This window comes from Centroberyx gerrardi, chromosome 3 (assembly GCF_048128805.1).
Source record: "Centroberyx gerrardi isolate f3 chromosome 3, fCenGer3.hap1.cur.20231027, whole genome shotgun sequence".
Lineage (NCBI taxonomy): Eukaryota > Metazoa > Chordata > Actinopteri > Beryciformes > Berycidae > Centroberyx > Centroberyx gerrardi.
The window spans coordinates 1,114,610-1,132,623 of NC_135999.1; the positions used below are offsets into that span (position 1 = coordinate 1,114,610).

General features: G+C 40.8%; 1 protein-coding gene and 1 pseudogene across 1 annotated transcript in view; both read right to left on the minus strand.

Annotated features, from left to right (window-relative positions):
• LOC139923178 (NACHT, LRR and PYD domains-containing protein 3-like) overlaps positions 1-18,014 on the minus strand; it is a 49,825-nt gene that overhangs the window by 16,403 nt on the left and 15,408 nt on the right. The window contains exons 3-5 of the mRNA XM_078290948.1: positions 16,499-16,612; positions 3,527-3,640; positions 738-851 (exon numbers count right to left, since the gene is read on the minus strand). Of these exons, the coding sequence (XP_078147074.1) occupies positions 738-851; positions 3,527-3,640; positions 16,499-16,612 (342 nt within the window). The remainder of the gene's footprint in view (positions 1-737; positions 852-3,526; positions 3,641-16,498; positions 16,613-18,014) is intronic.
• Positions 8,754-9,461, minus strand: LOC144538107 (stonustoxin subunit beta pseudogene; annotated as a pseudogene).

Here is an 18,014-nt window from a genome sequence, read left to right on the forward strand (position 1 = left end):
CTCTGCCCTGTCTTTCTAACTGTGACTGTCCAATGAAGCAGAAATGCCAAAAAAGTTGTCTTTAAATAAAACATGAGTCTACATGAGAACCCAAGTCCATATACATGAGGCTAATGGCTGATACGTGAACAATTTTTCGGAAAAGGCCTGATCCATATAGGTCAAAGATGCAGCTGTTTACATCAGGTGTGTTGTGGGCACACTGGAAAACACTGAAGATCAGACCAGTTTTACATCTCATGATTGAGAGTCTGATAACAAACCCATCTGTTTTTAGTATCAGCTTAAACATTGTTTAACCGTTATCAATAGAGTGGTGTCCATGTTTGAACATAATAAGATGATCCATAGACTGGTCACTCTCCATGGACACACAGCTTAAGACAAAAGGTTAGACAGACCAGCTTTTGACCAGCAGGTTGACAGTTGCTGGAGAGAAAATGAGAAACACTCTTCCCTCCCTCCACAACTTCCTCCAAAGATCCTTTATACAAGAAACTGAAAACCCAAATTGATCCGGTGGAGTTCTTAGTGTCCAACAGTAGAAGACTGTGGTTATACTGGGCAGCTCCCAGTGTCTAACAGTAACAGACTGGTTATATATATGATATATATATATTACTGTATGTGAAGAAGAGTGATGCTGATAAAGATCATGCATGCTCAGCAAACCTTCTCTACATAAGTAATAGTTAAAACATGAATACAGGAACATTTTAATGCTAGGAACAACTTACGTCTTTTCAGAAGAATGGTGTTCATCTTTAAAATAAATAAAGCCTTCCTTTGACCGGTCGCTCTTCATGGACACACAGCTGGGTTGAGGAGAGTCTGGTCTCTCCTGCTGGATCCTGGTAGACAGAGAAGAAGAACACTAAGGCAGGAAATTCACTTTTTAGTGAAGCAGCCACAGCAGCAGGTGGATACCCAGAAACTACCAGGTAGGTCTAAACACAACAAGTATCAGCACACCAAAATAGTAATAATAATAATAATAATAATAATAATTAAGTTTCCCACTTCTCACTGAGTGATTTCTCCTCTCCTCATGCTATTTGCTCTCTAAATAAAATCCTCCTCTCTCTCTCCTTAACTCTTATTCTACTCTCTCTTACATGATTGTTCCAGGCTAACAGGAATATTGTAAGGTCACAGCGGCCCTGACCTTTGCCCTCCTTTATGTTGTTCACTTGTAATTTTGGGTGATTGAAGCTTATTCTACTGATACACTCATAAGTGAAGGAAGTCACTCTGGATAAGAGTGTCAGTGAAATACCTAAAATAGAGCAAACTGTAAATGTAATACAGAGAACATCTGAAAGGTTGAATAGCATTGCTAGCTTCACCGATACAAGCTGCATTTATGTCCTAAAAAATGCATGAAAGAATAGTAATAACTAGAAGAGTTTACATTTTCTGAATATTTTTTAAGTGTGCTTGCTTTAGCATGACAGGTTAAACAGCTTAAGTTCATTTTTTAAAGTTGTTTACAATTTGACCACCAGATTTCACTTTTGACTCTCCTACATTCAACTCCATAGATCAATATGTAGCAATAAAAGTATCTTAAAAACAGTGTAGTAGTAACAGAGTTCTAGCAGAATATACCTTAAAAGTATTACTTGTAGTTGAAATAGTAAAGCAGTGTTTTAGTGGAATAAACCTTTAAAAGTATTTGTTGTAGTAGAAACATGTTAGAATACAGTGAAAGTCTATGAAGTGCATTAAGCAGCATGTATTTCATCTTCCTGCTTTTACTGAAATATAAAGTAACTGGATGGAAAGATGATCAGATCACATATCAATATAATTTTGATAAATACAGGTCTTCACCTGAATAACATGAACAAACAGCTGATATAAAATAACATCAGGATCAAAGTCCAATCTGAAGTCTGTGGCAGAGAATCAGGAAGTAGTTTTATGATGCGTCTATCAAATGGTGAAATTTAACCTCATCATCTACAGTGAACTAAAGAGCCTTCCTGCTCTGATTAAAACAGATTCAAAACATTACAACTAATTTACATGTTCAGGACGTTAACATTAACACTCAAACACTGATGTGTTCACAAACTGTCGCAAAGTGTTTTATGTTTCCAACCGAAACAGTTTCACCCTCCTGATCACAAACAGAGGCTTCTTCTGTATGATCGTCTTATTACAGTTAAATCAGTCAACAGTAAGAATTTACCGGTTGAAGAATAAAACACTATAAACTGTAATGTAAAGTGTTTGTACAATACCTGGGGGATAAATAAAGTTTTTGGAATTGAATTGAATCTTCACTAGTGTTTCAATTGACATGAGGGTGAGTAGATAATGGCCAAATGTTCATTTTCGGGTGAACTATTCCTTTAAGGATACAGGTGGCAGCCAGGCTACCAGTAACAGCCTACATAGAGCAGTATCTGGCAACAGCCAGGCTACCAGTAACAGCCTACATAGAGCAGTATCTGGCAACAACCAGGCTACCAGTAACAGCCTACATAGAGCAGTATCTGGCAACAGCCAGGCTACTAGTAACAGCCTAAATAGAGCAGTATCTGGCAACAACCAGGCTACCAGTAACAGCCTAGATAGAGCAGTATCTTGCCAGCTGCTGTCCTCCTCCTGGCAGACCTGAAGTCCTCAAGCCTCTGACAGACAGCTCATGGAAATGACCAAGGCTGCCAAAAGTCAAAACCACAGAGCGTCCCAGTGGCTCAACTGGTAGAGAGTGTCCCATTAAGGCTAAGTCCTAACTGCAGCGGCTCTGGTTTGAATCCAGCCTGTACCCTTTGCTGCATGTCATCCCCTCTCTCTGCCCTGTCTTTCTAACTGTGACTGTCCCATGAAGCAGAAATGCCAAAAAAAAAAACATGAGTCTACATGAGAACCCAAGTCCATATACATGAGGCTAACGGCTGATACTTGAACAATTTTTCAGAAAAGGCCTGATCCATATAGGTCAAAGATGCAGCTGTTTACATCAGGTGTGTTGTGGGCACACTGGAAAACACTGAAGATCAGACCAGTTTTACATCTCATGACTGAGAGTCTGATAACAAACCCATCTGTTTTTAGTATCAGCTTAAACATTGTTTAACCGTTATCAATAGAGTGGTGTCCATGTTTGAACATAATAAGATGATCCATAGACTGGTCACTCTCCATGGACACACAGCTTAAGACAAAAGGTTAGACAGACCAGCTTTTGACCAGCAGGTTGACAGTTGCTGGAGAGAAAATGAGAAACACTCTTCCCTCCCTCCACAACTTCCTCCAAAGATCCTTTATACAAGAAACTGAAAACCCAAATTGATCCGGTGGAGTTCTTAGTGTCCAACAGTAGAAGACTGTGGTTATACTGGGCAGTTCCCAGTGTCTAACAGTAACAGACTGGTTATATATATGATATATATATATTACTGTATGTGAAGAAGAGTGATGCTGATAAAGAGCATGCATGCTCAGCAAACCTTCTCTACATAAGTAATAGTTAAAACATGAATACAGGAACATTTTAATGCTAGGAACAGCTTACGTCTTTTCAGAAGAATGGTGTTCATCTTTAAAGTCATTAAGGCCTTCCTTCGACCGATCTCTCTTCATGGACTTACAGCTGGGTTGAGGAGAGTCTGGTCTCTCCTGCTGGATCCTGGTAGACAGAGAAGAAGAACACTAAGGCAGGAAATTCACTTTTTAGTGAAGCAGCCACAGCAGCAGGTGGATACCCAGAAACTACCAGGTAGGTCTAAACACAAAAGAAATCAGCACACCAAAATAATAATAATAATAATAATAATGATAATAAAGTTGCCCTCTTCTCACTGAGTGATTTCTCCTCTCCTCATGCTATTTGCTCTCTAAATAAAATCCCCCTCTCTCTCTCCTTAACTCTTATCCTACTCTCTCTTACATGATTGTTCCAGGCTAACAGGAATATTGTAAGGTCACAGCGGCCCTGACCTTTGCCCTCCTTTATGTTGTTCACTTGTAATTTTGGGTGATTGAAGCTTATTCTACTGATACACTCATAAGTGTAGGAAGTCGCTCTGGATAAGAGTGTCAGTGAAATACCTAAAATAGAGCAAACTGTAAATGTAATACAGAGAACATCTGAAAGGTTGAATAGCATTGCTAGCTTCACCGATACAAGCTGCATTTATGTCCTAAAAAATTCATGAAAGAATAGTAATAACTAGAAGAGTTTACATTTTCTGAATATTTTTTAAGTGTGCTTGCTTTAGCATGACAGGTTAAACAGCTTAAGTTCATTTTTTAAAGTTGTTTACAATTTGACCACCAGATTTCACTTTTGACTCTCCTACATTCAACTCCATAGATCAATATGTAGCAATAAAAGTATCTTAAAAACAGTGTAGTAGTGACAGAGTTCTAGCAGAATATACCTTAAAAGTATTACTTGTAGTTGAAATAGTAAAGCAGTGTTTTAGTGGAATAAACCTTTAAAAGTATTTGTTGTAGTAGAAACATGTTAGAATACAGTGAAAGTCTATGAAGTGCATTAAGCAGCATGTATTTCATCTTCCTGCTTTTATTGAAATATAAAGTAACTGGATGGAAAGATGATCAGATGACATATCAATATAATTTTGATAAATACAGGCCTTGACCTGAATAACATGAACAAACAGCCATATAAAATAACATCAGGATCAAAGTCCAATCTGAAGTCTGTGGCAGAGAATCAGGAAGTAGTTTTATGATGCGTCTATCAAATGGTGAAATTTAACCTCATCATCTACAGTGAACTAAAGAGCCTTCCTGCTCTGATTAAAACAGATTCAAAACATTACAACTAATTTACATGTTCAGGACGTTAACGTTAACACTCAAACACTGATGTGTTCACAAACTGTCGCAAAGTGTTTTATGTTTCCAACCGAAACAGAGTTTCACCCTCCTGATCACAAACAGAGGCTTCTTCTGTATGATCGTCTTATTACAGTTAAATCAGTCAACAGTAAGAATTAACAGGTTGAAGAATAAAACACTATAAACTGTAATGTAAAGTGTTTGTACAATACCTTTTCATGGTGGAAATAAACTGCTGCCACACTGGTAAGAGAAAGTAGACTACTGAACTGATACTGTTAGTAAGGGAGAGAGAGAGAGAGAGAGAGAGAGAGAGAGAGAGAGAGATTAATCATTAACCAACAGTCTCAGTGTCACTTTGTTATAAATATTTAATTCTAGACGTGGGTTTAAATCTAGACTTTGTCAACACATTTCTGTCTCACAAACTCAAACTGGTTTATTGTGTGTTTTAAAAGTCAAATCCCATGACCAGGTTTAGTTTTCCATATATAAAAAAACATGATACCCCTAAATGCAATTCAATGATATATAGTCCATTTTTGTATCTACATTGTTGGGCAGGAGATGCAATGTAATTTCTCTTAGTTTCATTACTCATGAAGTTGCTGCTCTTTGACTTCAGTTGAACCCAAGGAGGAAGAACCAGAGTACTACCAAACACTTTCTATCAAACTACTTTCATCATTTACATTTAATTTGATTTTCTCCTTTACATTTGAGGTAGACGTGTCTAAATGTTAGACTTTATCTAGCAGATAGCTAGGTGATAACTGAATCTCCCTTCATAGGAATCCATAAAATAAGTCTACAAAAGACAATTGAAATCATGAAAAGTTAAGATTTATGCAATCAATATTAAGTGATGTTCCCAGAATTAACTGTGCTGTCATATTTTCTATACAGCTCATATTTCCTATGAGTGAAAAGTGTAGGGGTCTCAGCTATAGTCCTATTTATGTATTTATATCAGAGCCTTACATTTTTCTAGACCATAGGGTTAGGGTTATAAAGCTAGTTACTGATACATCTGCTCTGACTTTCCCACAGAAATAAAAAAACAAAACAACAACATAAGGACCATAATAGCTTATGATTTAAATTCCCCGGTTTCAATTCCAAACTCAAAACAAGTTTACTGGGAGGGAAATTTTCATTTATATAACCATCTCAACCTAACCTTAACCAAACTGTTTTAGTTGCCTAAACCTAACCCTAACCTTCACCAAAACCTAACCTTAACATTAATTTACTTGCCTAGACTGATCCGTTAGCTAAACTTTTCACATGACAAACAGGTGAATGGTGTGTCCAGTCCCTGCTGTTGTCACATAACCCAGTTTCTGGTGGAGGAACTGTGGAGCCCCAGGCCAGAGAGACCGATCCACTGTGTTTCAGCATCAGGGACAGAAACCATTCCCACACAGGAGACAACTGGGCAGAGTGTGGGAGGTCCAATACTTTCCCACCAGGTGTGACAGAGGTAGAGAGCCCAGGTGTGACAGAGGTAGAGGGTCCAGGTGTGACAGAGGTAGATGGCCCAGGTGTGACCGAGGTAGAGGGCCCAGGTGTGACCGAGGTAGAGGGCCCAGGTGTGACAGAGGTAGAAAGCCCAGGTGTGACAGAGGTAGAGGGCCCAGGTGTAACAGAGGTAGAGAGCCCAGGTGTGACAGAGGTAGAGGGCCCAGGTGTGACAGAGGTAGAGAGCCCAGGTGTGACAGAGGTAGAGGGCCCAGGTGTAACAGAGGTAGAGAGCCCAGGTGTGACAGAGGTAGAGGGCCCAGGTGTGACAGAGGTAGAGGGTCCAGGTGTGACAGAGGTAGAGGGCCCAGGTGTGACAGAGGTAGAGGGCCCAGGTGTGACAGAGGTAGAGGGTCCAGGTGTGACAGAGGTAGAGGGCCCAGGTGTGACAGAGGTAGAGGGTCCAGGTGTGACTGAGGTAGAGGGTCCAGGTGTGACAGAGGTAGAGGGCCCAGGTGTGACAGAGGTAGAGGGTCCAGGTGTGACTGAGGTAGAGGGTCCAGGTGTGACAGAGGTAGAGAGCCCAGGTGTGACAGAGGTAGAGAGCCCAGGTGTGACAGATGTAGAGGGCCCTTAGAGAACTGCAGCTCATCCAGAATGCTGCTTCCTGGGTTCAGACCAGGACTAAGAACATGGACCACATCAGTCCAGTGCTGAGATCACTGCATTGGCTTCCTGTGTGCCAAAGAATTTAGTTTAAAATTCTGTTGCATGTTTATAAAGCACTTAATGATTTAGGACCAAAATACAGTTCTGATCTCCTTCAATGTTATGAACCCACCAGACCCCTCAGGTCTTCAGGTGCTGGTCTGCTTACTGTTCCAGGGTCAGAACAAAGCATGGAGAAGCAGCTTTTAGTCTTTATGCTCCTCATGCCTGGAACAAACTTCCAGAACATCTGAGGTCGGCCTCCACTTTACAATCTTTTAAATCAGCTTAAAACTTTTCTGTTCACCAGGGCTTTTTAAGAAATTTAGGGCATCACTCATCTGCACTGGAATATTTATTTGTTTTTATCTTTTATATTTTCTTTTAAATGTGATTTTAATGCACTTTCAATGGGAACAAACTCTTCATTACGCCGGGGACTATTTTCTGTGCTACGGAACTACTTTCCTGAGATGGAAAACGTGTTTACAGCCGGCTTATTAATGTGACTTTGGTTGTAGGCTGTTTTGCTTTCTTATATTTTTGTATGTTGTTCATCTGCGACTTTTATGTTTGTCATGATGCTGCTTTCTTGATCACGTCTCGTTTAACAGAAAGACATTTTTAATCTCATTGTGAATAAACCGGTTAAATAGGTTAAATAAAAGAAAGTTGGACAAGAATTTTCTTGCACCTGTATTAAAAATAGAATGTTGTTTTTCCTTTTCAGAATTCTAAACATAAACATGTGAATCTGAGTCTCTGACATCTTGGTTCAGCCTCTTTTCCTGTCAAGTGTTTCACTCAGATTTTATCTGGATCCATTCTTTTTTCACCTAAGACTAAAATTAAATGGATTTTTGGATCCCATTTACAAATCGTTCTGGTCTTAAAATGGATAAAATATATAGTAAGAAGAAAGAAATGCAGAATAGAAGAACCTTGGAAAGCAGAAAAATGAAATATTAATGCCTGTATGTAAAGACATTATCATCATTTTACAGCTCTATTCATTCTCACCTAAGACTGAAAGGGGGCGTGGCCAGAATACCTTATTTGGGCCAAAAATGATGTCACTCTTGAGAGACGATTTGACATTTTCCTTTTTGAGATGAAATGACTCACAACTTATAAAGCAACAGAACAAGATATTGGTTTATTTCAGGGCAATAATCACATTTAAATGAGCATTATTATTGTCACATTAAGATGTAAGTGAACAAATGAAATACAAATTTAATTTACACAAATTATACAAATTAAAGTTGACAAACTCTGCTTGCTTGAAAAGAAGATCAAACAATCTTCATTTAAGCTTTATTCCTGTAGAAAACAAGATGGATGTTCAGCTTGGAGAAGAGATTGATCAAATAAAACAAAGATTCAAAGGAAAAATATTTTAACCTGTCAATCATCAATAACTGACTCTCAGATGAAAAACAATAACTTGATTCTGTCTAGTTAAATATCTCTTTCATTTCATTTTCCAAACAAAATGTCTGTTCTTGTCCATGTGAAGTTAAAACTCTGTTCTGGGTGTCCTGGTGGCTCAGTGGTCTAAGGTGCGTACCATGTAAATGTGACGTTCTGGGTTTGACTCCGACCTGTCACATGTTATCCTCCTCTCTCTCCTTATCTTTCCTGTCAGTCTTTACTTTCAACTGTCAAATAAAGGTAAAAATGCCCAAAGAATTTTCTTAAAAACACAACAACTTCAGTTTGTGTTTGTTTACAACTAAATGAGCAGTAAATGAAAATACATATGTTCATATTCTCACTTTAAGATGTGTATGTGTCTGTGTGTGTGTGTGTGTGTGTGAGATCCTGTCCAGAGTGAACTATCATCTCAGCAGCTGTCTTTAGTCAGCAGTGTGAGTGTTTCTCTCTCCCTCCTCTATCTGACAAGAGACACTGAGGAACCAGACCTGAACCACAACTCAAACCCAGGATAGAGTGGTTCAGTGAATGTGGAGTGGAAGGTGTGGAGGTGGATCAGTGAGTCAGAGGAAACTCTGTAGAAGGACAGAGAGCCAGCAGACCAGTCCAGATACACTGCTACTCTGTCAGAGACAGAGGAGGAGGAGGAAGGTATGGCTGTTGGTATGTTGTTATGATAGACAGAGTAACCATCATCAGAGCAGAACAGACTCCAGGACTTTTCATTCCCTCCAATCCAGCAGTCATCAGTCCCTGTACTCCTACTGATTCCTCTGTAAGCCACTCCTATAGAAACCACTCCTTCCCTCTCGACCTCCCAGTAACAGCGACCAGTCAGACCATTTCTACACAGCAGCTGATTCCAGAAGTACGCTCTCTCTGGGTGATCAGGATATGGCTGCTCCTCTCTCACCCATGTCACCTTTCTGTTGTCTTCAGACAGGAAGAGGTTTCTGTGTGCTGTGTTTGGGTTCAGAGTGAGTTCACAGGCATCTGATGAGAGAACAAGACTCAATACAGCAGCAGCTTCTCATCTAATACACCTGCTCTAGTTATTTGTTGATTTAATAACAGTTTGACAATTAACTTCTTAGCACTTTAATAATAATTTATCCTGATTCACAGTAGGATCTGAATGAATGGACGTCACATACTGTGGTGTAGATGGACTTTCTATCTCAGTAGTTGAATGTGTGTTGCTTTGTTTTCATGAATCAAACTAAATACACACTTACACTTCCTCAGACCTGGTTTCAGCCTCTGCTCTCCACCATGGTCCACACTGGGGAATAAACAAAGTCAGACCAGCAGATTCTCTTTGATGATGGAAACATGGACATTTAATAACCTTCAATATGAAGGATTTCCACTCATATCCTCCATTAAACATGAAACAGTATTCCTCATCTTCTCAGTGTGACAGAGAAAATGTGTGTGACTCTCAGCCTTCTAGCAGACGTTGCCTCTCCAGACCTGAGAGAGTCCAGTCTCCAGTGTGGATCCTCCAGTCCAGCAGAGAGCAGCTTCACTCCTGAGGCTCCTGGATGATTGTAGCTCAGGTCCAGCTCTCTCAGATGGGAGGGGTTGGAGCTCAGAGCTGAGGCCAGAGAAGCACAGCCTTCCTCTGTGAGCAGACAGCCTGACAGCCTGCACACACACACACACACACACACACACACACACACACACACACACACACACACACACACACACATATATACATACACACACACACACACACACATACACACACACACACACACACACACACACACACACACATTCAACATTTCATCACTTCTTTCACTGTAGAGTTTTACGTAGCTTCAGTTAAACAGGAGTTATGCTATCCAACACACACACACACACACACTCACACACACACACACACACACACATACATACACACACACACACACACACACACACACACACATATACATACACACACACACACACACACACACACACATACATACACACACACACACACACACACACACACACACATATACATACACACACACACACACACACACACACACGCACACACACACACACACACACACACAGCAAACACACTCTCCAACAGTTGAACCCAAAAAGTGATTAAAACACAGTAACACTCTCACTGCAGTTAAACGTCTTCAGATAGTTGTGACTGAACACTTATCATGACATTTCAGTTATAATAGTCCATTTGATGCTTTCTTAGCGCTGCTCACTCTCTTCCCTGTTTACTTGTCACAGCCCCGGTTCACCACTAGATGGCTCCACTGAACTGTTCATGACCCGGACCGCTTGCTGCCAATAATTATGGTTCAACTGTTCCCACCTGTGTTTCATTAGTTTACTGTGTTCACCTGTCCTCTGTCCTGTGTCTTGGTTTGATATTTAAGTTGCTTCCCTCAGTTGCTCTTTGCTCAGTCTTGGAGTTCTCCAGTTATTTGACCTGAGATACCAAGAAAAGGTGGATTTTTGTTTTGCTGTTTTGTTCAACAGCATTTTGGAAGTAAAGACTCTTTTCAGTTTATTCTTTGTCTTGAGTTTCTGTCTCTGCACTTCGGTCCACTCAGTTCACTTTTACATCACTGTGCTGGCTGCTGGGTTTCTGCTGCGTTCAGGTCATACTGGAAGAACTGGAAGAACGGGCTTTCACTGCTTTGTTTTGTTATTCTTTTTAAAGATTATATAAGGCTATAGTGTTGAAAAATAAGTCTGACATTTTCACTTCCGCTTGTTGTCTCTTTTATTTATTTATTTATTTATTTTTATTTATTTTTAGTTTCATTTTTCGTTTTATTTAGTTTTATTCTAGTAATAAAGAAGTGTTTTAAATGAAAGCTGACATTCTGATCTATTCAACTTTTATTCAGGAGAAAAAATGACCCTTTAAACTTGACAGAAACAGTGATTTTACATATTGTGATAAAACTCTATCACCTGATATGAAAATTTTAATCATGATAACATTTTCATCCATATCACCCAGCACTAATAGTTTGATTGTTTACTCTTGATGATTTTGTACAGGTTTTCTGAGAAAGAGATCCCAGCTCTCAGTATAAACTCCTTGTTTAAAAAGAGTTACATGTTGGATTTTCTCATTAGTACACTGCTCTGAAATTAATTATGATAATGCAGAAACTGTAATTGTCTCCAATGTTAACAGTTGACCCAAACATCGGGTTTGTGTTTTTATTTCAGTTCTTGACTCAATTTGAATTTATTTTCTGTTTATTTTCTTTCAACAACAGAGGCAGTGAGGAGAGGAGCTGGTTTCAAAAACCACATCAGCAGGAAAATGAGAGTTCAGGTGTTTTCACTGACATTAATGTGCATGTAAAGCAGAATTTAAATGGTCTGTTGAACAGTAACAGTGATCCTGACCTGAGAGTCTCCAGTCTACAGTGTGGACTCCCCAGTCCAGCAGAGAGCAGCTTCAGTCCTGAATCCTGCAGGTCGTTGTTACTCAGGTCCAGCTCTCTCAGACTAGAGGACTGGGAGCTGAGAACTGAGGCCAGAGCTTCACAGCTTCTCTCTGACAGCTGACAGCCGCTCAGCCTGAAGGAGAATTAGTGATGAAAAAACAACAACATTGAAAATATTTCTTTCTCTCCTCACAACTATATTGAATCTATCCAGTTTTCTATGCACTTACACAGATTTATTGGAGGCTTTGACCACTGGCAGCAGCCCCAGAAGAGCCTCCTCTGAAGCAGAGTATTTCTTCAGGTCAAACACATCCAGCTCTTCTTCTGATGACAGTAAGATGAAGACCAGAGCCGACCACTGAGCAGGGGAGAGTCTGGCTGTGTAGAGACTTCCTGATCTCAGGTGCTGTTGGATCTCCTCGACTAGAGAACGGTCATTCAGCTCATTCAGACAGTGGAACAGATTGATGCTTCTCTCTGGAGACGGATTCTCCCTGATCTTCTCCTTGATGTACTGGACTGTTTTCTGATTGGTCTGTGAGCTACTTCCTGTCTGTGTCAGCAGGCCTCGTAGGAGAGTCTGATTGGTCTGCAGTGAAAGGCCCAGGAGGAAGCGGAGGAACAAGTCCAGGTGTCCATTTGGACTCTGTAAGGCCGCGTCCACAGCACTCTGGTAGAGGTGTTTTAGTTTAGATTTGACTTTTACCTTCACAGACCACCAAGATTTTGATTGAGTTTCTGACAGCAGATTGACACCAGAGTCGATGAATGAGACGATGACATGAACAGCAGCCAGAAACTCCTGAATGCTCAGATGGAGAAAGCAGAAGACCTGGTCCTGGTTCAGCCCACGCTCCTCTTTAAAGATCTGTGTGAACACTCCTGAGTACACTGAGGCTGCTCTGATATCAATGCCACACTCTGTCAGGTCGGCTTCATAGAAGATCAGGTTGCCTTTCTCCAGCTGCTCAAAAGCCAGTTTTCCCAGAGAGAGAATCATCTTCCTGCTCTCTGTAGTCCAGTGTGGATCTGTCTCAGCTCTCCCATGATACTTGATGTTCTGCAGTTTGGACTGAACCACCAGGAAGTGGATGTACATCTCAGTCAGGGTCTTGGGCAGGTCTCCTCTCTCACTGGTTTTCAACACATGGTCCAGAACTGTAGCAGTGATCCAGCAGAAGACTGGGATGTGGCACATGATGTGGAGGCTTCGTGAAGTCTTGATGTGGGAGATGATTCTTCTGGCCTGCTCCTCATCTCTGAATCTCTTCCTGAAGTACTCCTCCTTCTGTGGGTCAGTGAAGCCTCTCACCTCTGTCACCATGTCAACGCACTCAGGAGGGATCTGATTGGCCGCTGCAGGTCGTGTGGTTATCCAGAGGCGAGCAGAGGGAAGCAGTTTCCCCTTGATGAGGTTTGTCAGCAGCACGTCCACTGAGGTCGACTCTGTAACATCAGTCAGGATCTCGTTGTTCTGGAAGTCTAGAGGAAGTCGACACTCATCCAGACCGTCAAAGATGAACACAACCTGGAACTTGTCAAACCTGCAGATTCCTGCTTCTTTGGTCTCAGTAAAGAAGCGATGAAGAAGTTCCACCAAGCTGTACTTTTTCCCTTTCAGCAGATTCAGCTCTCGGAAAGTGAATGGAAATGTGAACTGTATATCCTGGTTGGCTTTGTCTTCAGCCCAGTCCAGAGTGAACTTCTGTGTTAAGACTGTTTTCCCAATGCCAGCCACTCCCTTTGTCATCAATGTTCTGGTTGGTTTATCTCTTCCAGGTAAGGGTTTAAAGATGTCTTCACATCTGATTGCTGTTTCTGGTCTCGCTGGTTTCCTGGATGCTGCTTCAATCTGTCTGACCTCATGTTCATCACTGACCTCTCCACTCCCTCCCTCTGTGATGTAAATCTCTGTGTAGATCTGATTCAGAAGTGTTGGGTTTCCTGCTTTAACAATCCCCTCAAACACACACTGAGACTTCTCCTCCAGACTGGATTTGAGTTCACGTTGGCAGATGGCAGCAAGAGTTTCTGAAACAAATAACATCAATGAGCAGATGTTTCAGTAAACATGAGAAATGTGAACATTTCCTGGTAAATGTATATATATCTCCACTCCTCTCTTCAGCTCATCACTGGTGAGTGGACAAACAGGTCCTGACTGTGTGTGCAGCTCAGTGTGAAAGACAACTGGTGTGGTGCTGTTTGTTTTTCCCAGTGTGCACCACTGTGTTCAGCGTATTACACTCACATTAACAAATTAATCATTTTACCAGATTATCCAGAGGGATTTTGCTCATTTACCTTTCAATCTTGAACTGAATAGATCTTGGTTGGCAAATGTTTAGATTCACAGCAGAGTTTGGAAATCCATCTCCCATTTTCCACCATCTCCCCTCTCCATCATGTTAAACCTGTTAAAAGCCTCTTACTGCTCTGCAGAGAGTCAGCCAGCTCCTCCTGCTTCATTCTCCTCAGGAACTGCAGTGTGATCTTCAGGAAATCCTTTCTGCTCCTCCTCTGCTCTTCCTCCTCACCGTCCACCACCTCCTCATCCTCCCTCTGCCTCTCTAAGCATTCTGGGTAATCTGGACTCAGAGCCCTCTGGAACCTTTTCAGCTCGTTCTTCACAAAGGTGACAATGTTCTCCTCCAGCAGCTGGAACAGAATAATATATGAATTAAACTTTCTTACTAAAATCATGGAACACAACATCAGATCCATCATAGACTGAAAGCCCGCTGGTCTAAAGAGTGCAGCATGGAGACTGAATGTTTGTTTTGCATTTCACTTGTTGGTGAAGTAAAAGGTGTTGTTGTTCATTTACACACCTTAAATATGGAGTCCAGGTCTGTTTGATGCTCCTGGGCAGACTGATCACTGGGAACCTCTGACCTCTCCTGGTGCACTCTGGGAAAAAACAAAACATCAGATATTAGGTCATAGGTCATAATTTAAATACTTTATTTGAATTAGCTCATTCACATAAGAGCACAGGATTCAAATGTTTCATGGTTCTACAGTTATGGACACTTAAAGGAATAGTTCACCCACAAATGAAATTGTTGTCATCATCTCCTCCCCTCATGTCAGTTGAAACACTGGTGAAGTTTGTATGTCAATATAACACACAGTGAGTTAGCTGGCACAGCTTCATATCAGCCTTCTGCAAAACAACTGGAGTGAATGGAGAGCGTTTCTTTAGAGTCCAAAAAGGTAAAAAAAAAAAGACAGAAAATTACTTCAAACAGCAGAATCCAAGAGTTCTGAATCCAAACTGCACTGTGGGTCCAAAAGTCCAATATTCACCTCATTATCTCCTAGATTATCTTCAGTCTCAGAGCTCTGGTGCCCTGCAGAGAGTCCTGCTGCCTTCAGGTGCTCCTCGTCAGCTCGTACTTCTGAGTTTTACAGTCATAAATACAACTTGTCGTGTATTCAAATACTTTTTAGACAGAAATAACAAAATGGACTCTGAAACAAAAGTTGCTTTTTGGTGACTATTTTAGAAACCAGGTGGCACAAAGCTACCTTGTGCTGCAAAGTTTATTGGTTAAAATTTGTTGGCACCTAGAAGTTAAACAGAGTTAGAATGTCCCATCTTGGGTATCATTTAAAATTCAACTTTTCCATTTGTATTTATCACTTTATTGGGTCATTCAAGCACATAAATACAATATTCCCGCCAGCATTTGAAGGCAGCATCTGCTTGCTACTGTTGTGACGGTTGGCGCGGTGCAGAAAAAGAGATAATCTGGGAGATAATGAGGTGAATACTGGACCGCTCGACTTCACAACACTTGGATTCTTCTGTTTGGAGTAATTTTATGGTAATTTTTTTTCCTTTTTGGAACTCTGAAGAAATGGTTTCCATCCAGTTGTTTTGGAGAAGGCTGATATGAAGCTGCTCCAGCTAACTCACTGTGTGTTATATTGACATACAATACAAAACATCGGGGTGTTGTGGGAACATTGGAAAACACAGAGGATCAAAGCTCCTCACCATCACACAGGAGTGTTTACTGTCTAACAGCATGAAGGGCCAGACCAATTTTATATCTCATGACTGACAGTCTGATGACAACAAACCCATCTGCAAACCCATCTTTTACATTTCTACCTTTTATCAATAGAGTGGAGTCCATGTTTGAAGGTAATAGGACGACCCATAGACCCGTCACTCTTCATGGACACACAGCTGGGTACAGGAGAGTCTGGTCTGTCCTGCTGGATCCTGATAGAAACACAGGATGGACAAAGCAGAGCTGATGGTAGAAAACAGTCAGACAGACCGGCTTTTGACCAGCAGGCTGACAGTTGCTGGAGAGAAAATGAGAAACACTCTTCCCTCCCTCCACAACTTCCTCCAAAGATCCTTTATACAAGAAACTGAAAACCCAGATTGATCTAGTGGAGTTCTTAGTGTCCAAGAGTAGAAGACTGTGGTTATACTGGGCAGCTCCCAGTGTCTAACAGCAACAGACTGGTTATACTGGGCAGCTCCCAGGTGTGAATATATTACTGTGTGTGAAGAAGAGTGATGCTGATAAAGAGCATGCATGCTCAGCAAACCTTCTCTACATAAGTAATAGTTACAACATGAATACAGGAACATTTTAATGCTAGGAACAACTTACTTCTTTTCAGAAGAATGGTGTTCATCTTTAAAATAAATAACGTCTTCCTTTGACCGGTCGCTCTTCATGGACACACAGCTGGGTTGAGGAGAGTCTGGTCTCTCCTGCTGGATCCTGGTAGACAGAGAAGAAGAACACTAAGGCAGGAAATTCACTTTTTAGTGAAGCAGCCACAGCAGCAGGTGCATACCCAGAAACTACCAGCTAGGTCTGAACACAACAAGGTCTAAACACAATATTTTTTTAAATGTGCTTGCTTCAGCATGAGAGTTAAACAGCTGAATGTATTAACTAAGTTCATCTTTTAAAGTTGTTTACAATTTGACCACCAGATTTAACTTCTGACTCTCCTACATTCAACTCCATAGATCAATATGTAGCAGTAGAAGTATCTTAAAAACAGTGTAGTAGTGACAGAGTTCTAGCAGAATATACCTTAAAGTATGACTTGTAGTCGAAATAGTGTTTCAGTGCAGTACACCTTTAAAAATATGAGTAGTGGTAGTACTAGTAATAGTGCTTTAGTGGAGTATACCATTAAAAGTAAGTGGTGTTTAAGTGGAATGTTCCTTTAAATGTTTACAAAGCAGTAGTAGGAGCAGCAGTGTTTTAGTGGAATAAACCTTTAAAAGTATGTGTTGTAGTAGAAACATGTTAGAATACAGTGAAAGTCTATGAAGTGCATTAAGCAGCATGTATTTCATCACTCCTGCTTTTATTAACTGGATGGAAAGATGATCAGATTACGTATCAATATCATTTTGATAAATACAGGTCTTGACCTGAATAACATGAACAAACAGCCATATAAAATAACATCAGGATCAAAGTCCAATCTGAAGTCTATGGCAGAGAATCAGGAAGTAGTTTTATGATGCGTCTATCAAATGGTGAAATTTAACCTCATCATCTACAGTGAACTAAAGAGCCTTCCTGCTCTGATTAAAACAGATTCAAAACATTACAACTAATTTACATGTTCAGGACGTTAACGTTAACACTCAAACACTGATGTGTTCACAAACTGTCGCAAAGTGTTTTATGTTTCCAACCGAAACAGAGTTTCACCCTCCTGATCACAAACAGAGGCTTCTTCTGTATGATCGTCTTATTACAGTTAAATCAGTCAACAGTAAGAATTAACAGGTTGAAGAATAAAACACTATAAACTGTAATGTAAAGAGTTTGTACAATACCTTTCCATGGTGGAAATAAACTGCTGCCACCAGGGCTCTTAACTAACTTTTTTCACCATCCTCCCGGAACCGTCCCGAAATACAATCTAAGCCGTCCCGAAATGACTGTGGGCCGTCCTGAATTTAAAATCTTACGTTTGGTGTAATCATAGATAAAAAGTAATCATATGGATCACTTCATGGCACTTCACACTCTCTCTCTGTGGGCCTGATCTAGGATGTCGGTAATCAAAAGGAGTCTCCTCCCCTCAGAGCTCTTCCTTACCGCCTCAGTGGCTACCAGCTTGCCTGTCACCTCCCGCCGGCCGCCACTCCCTCCG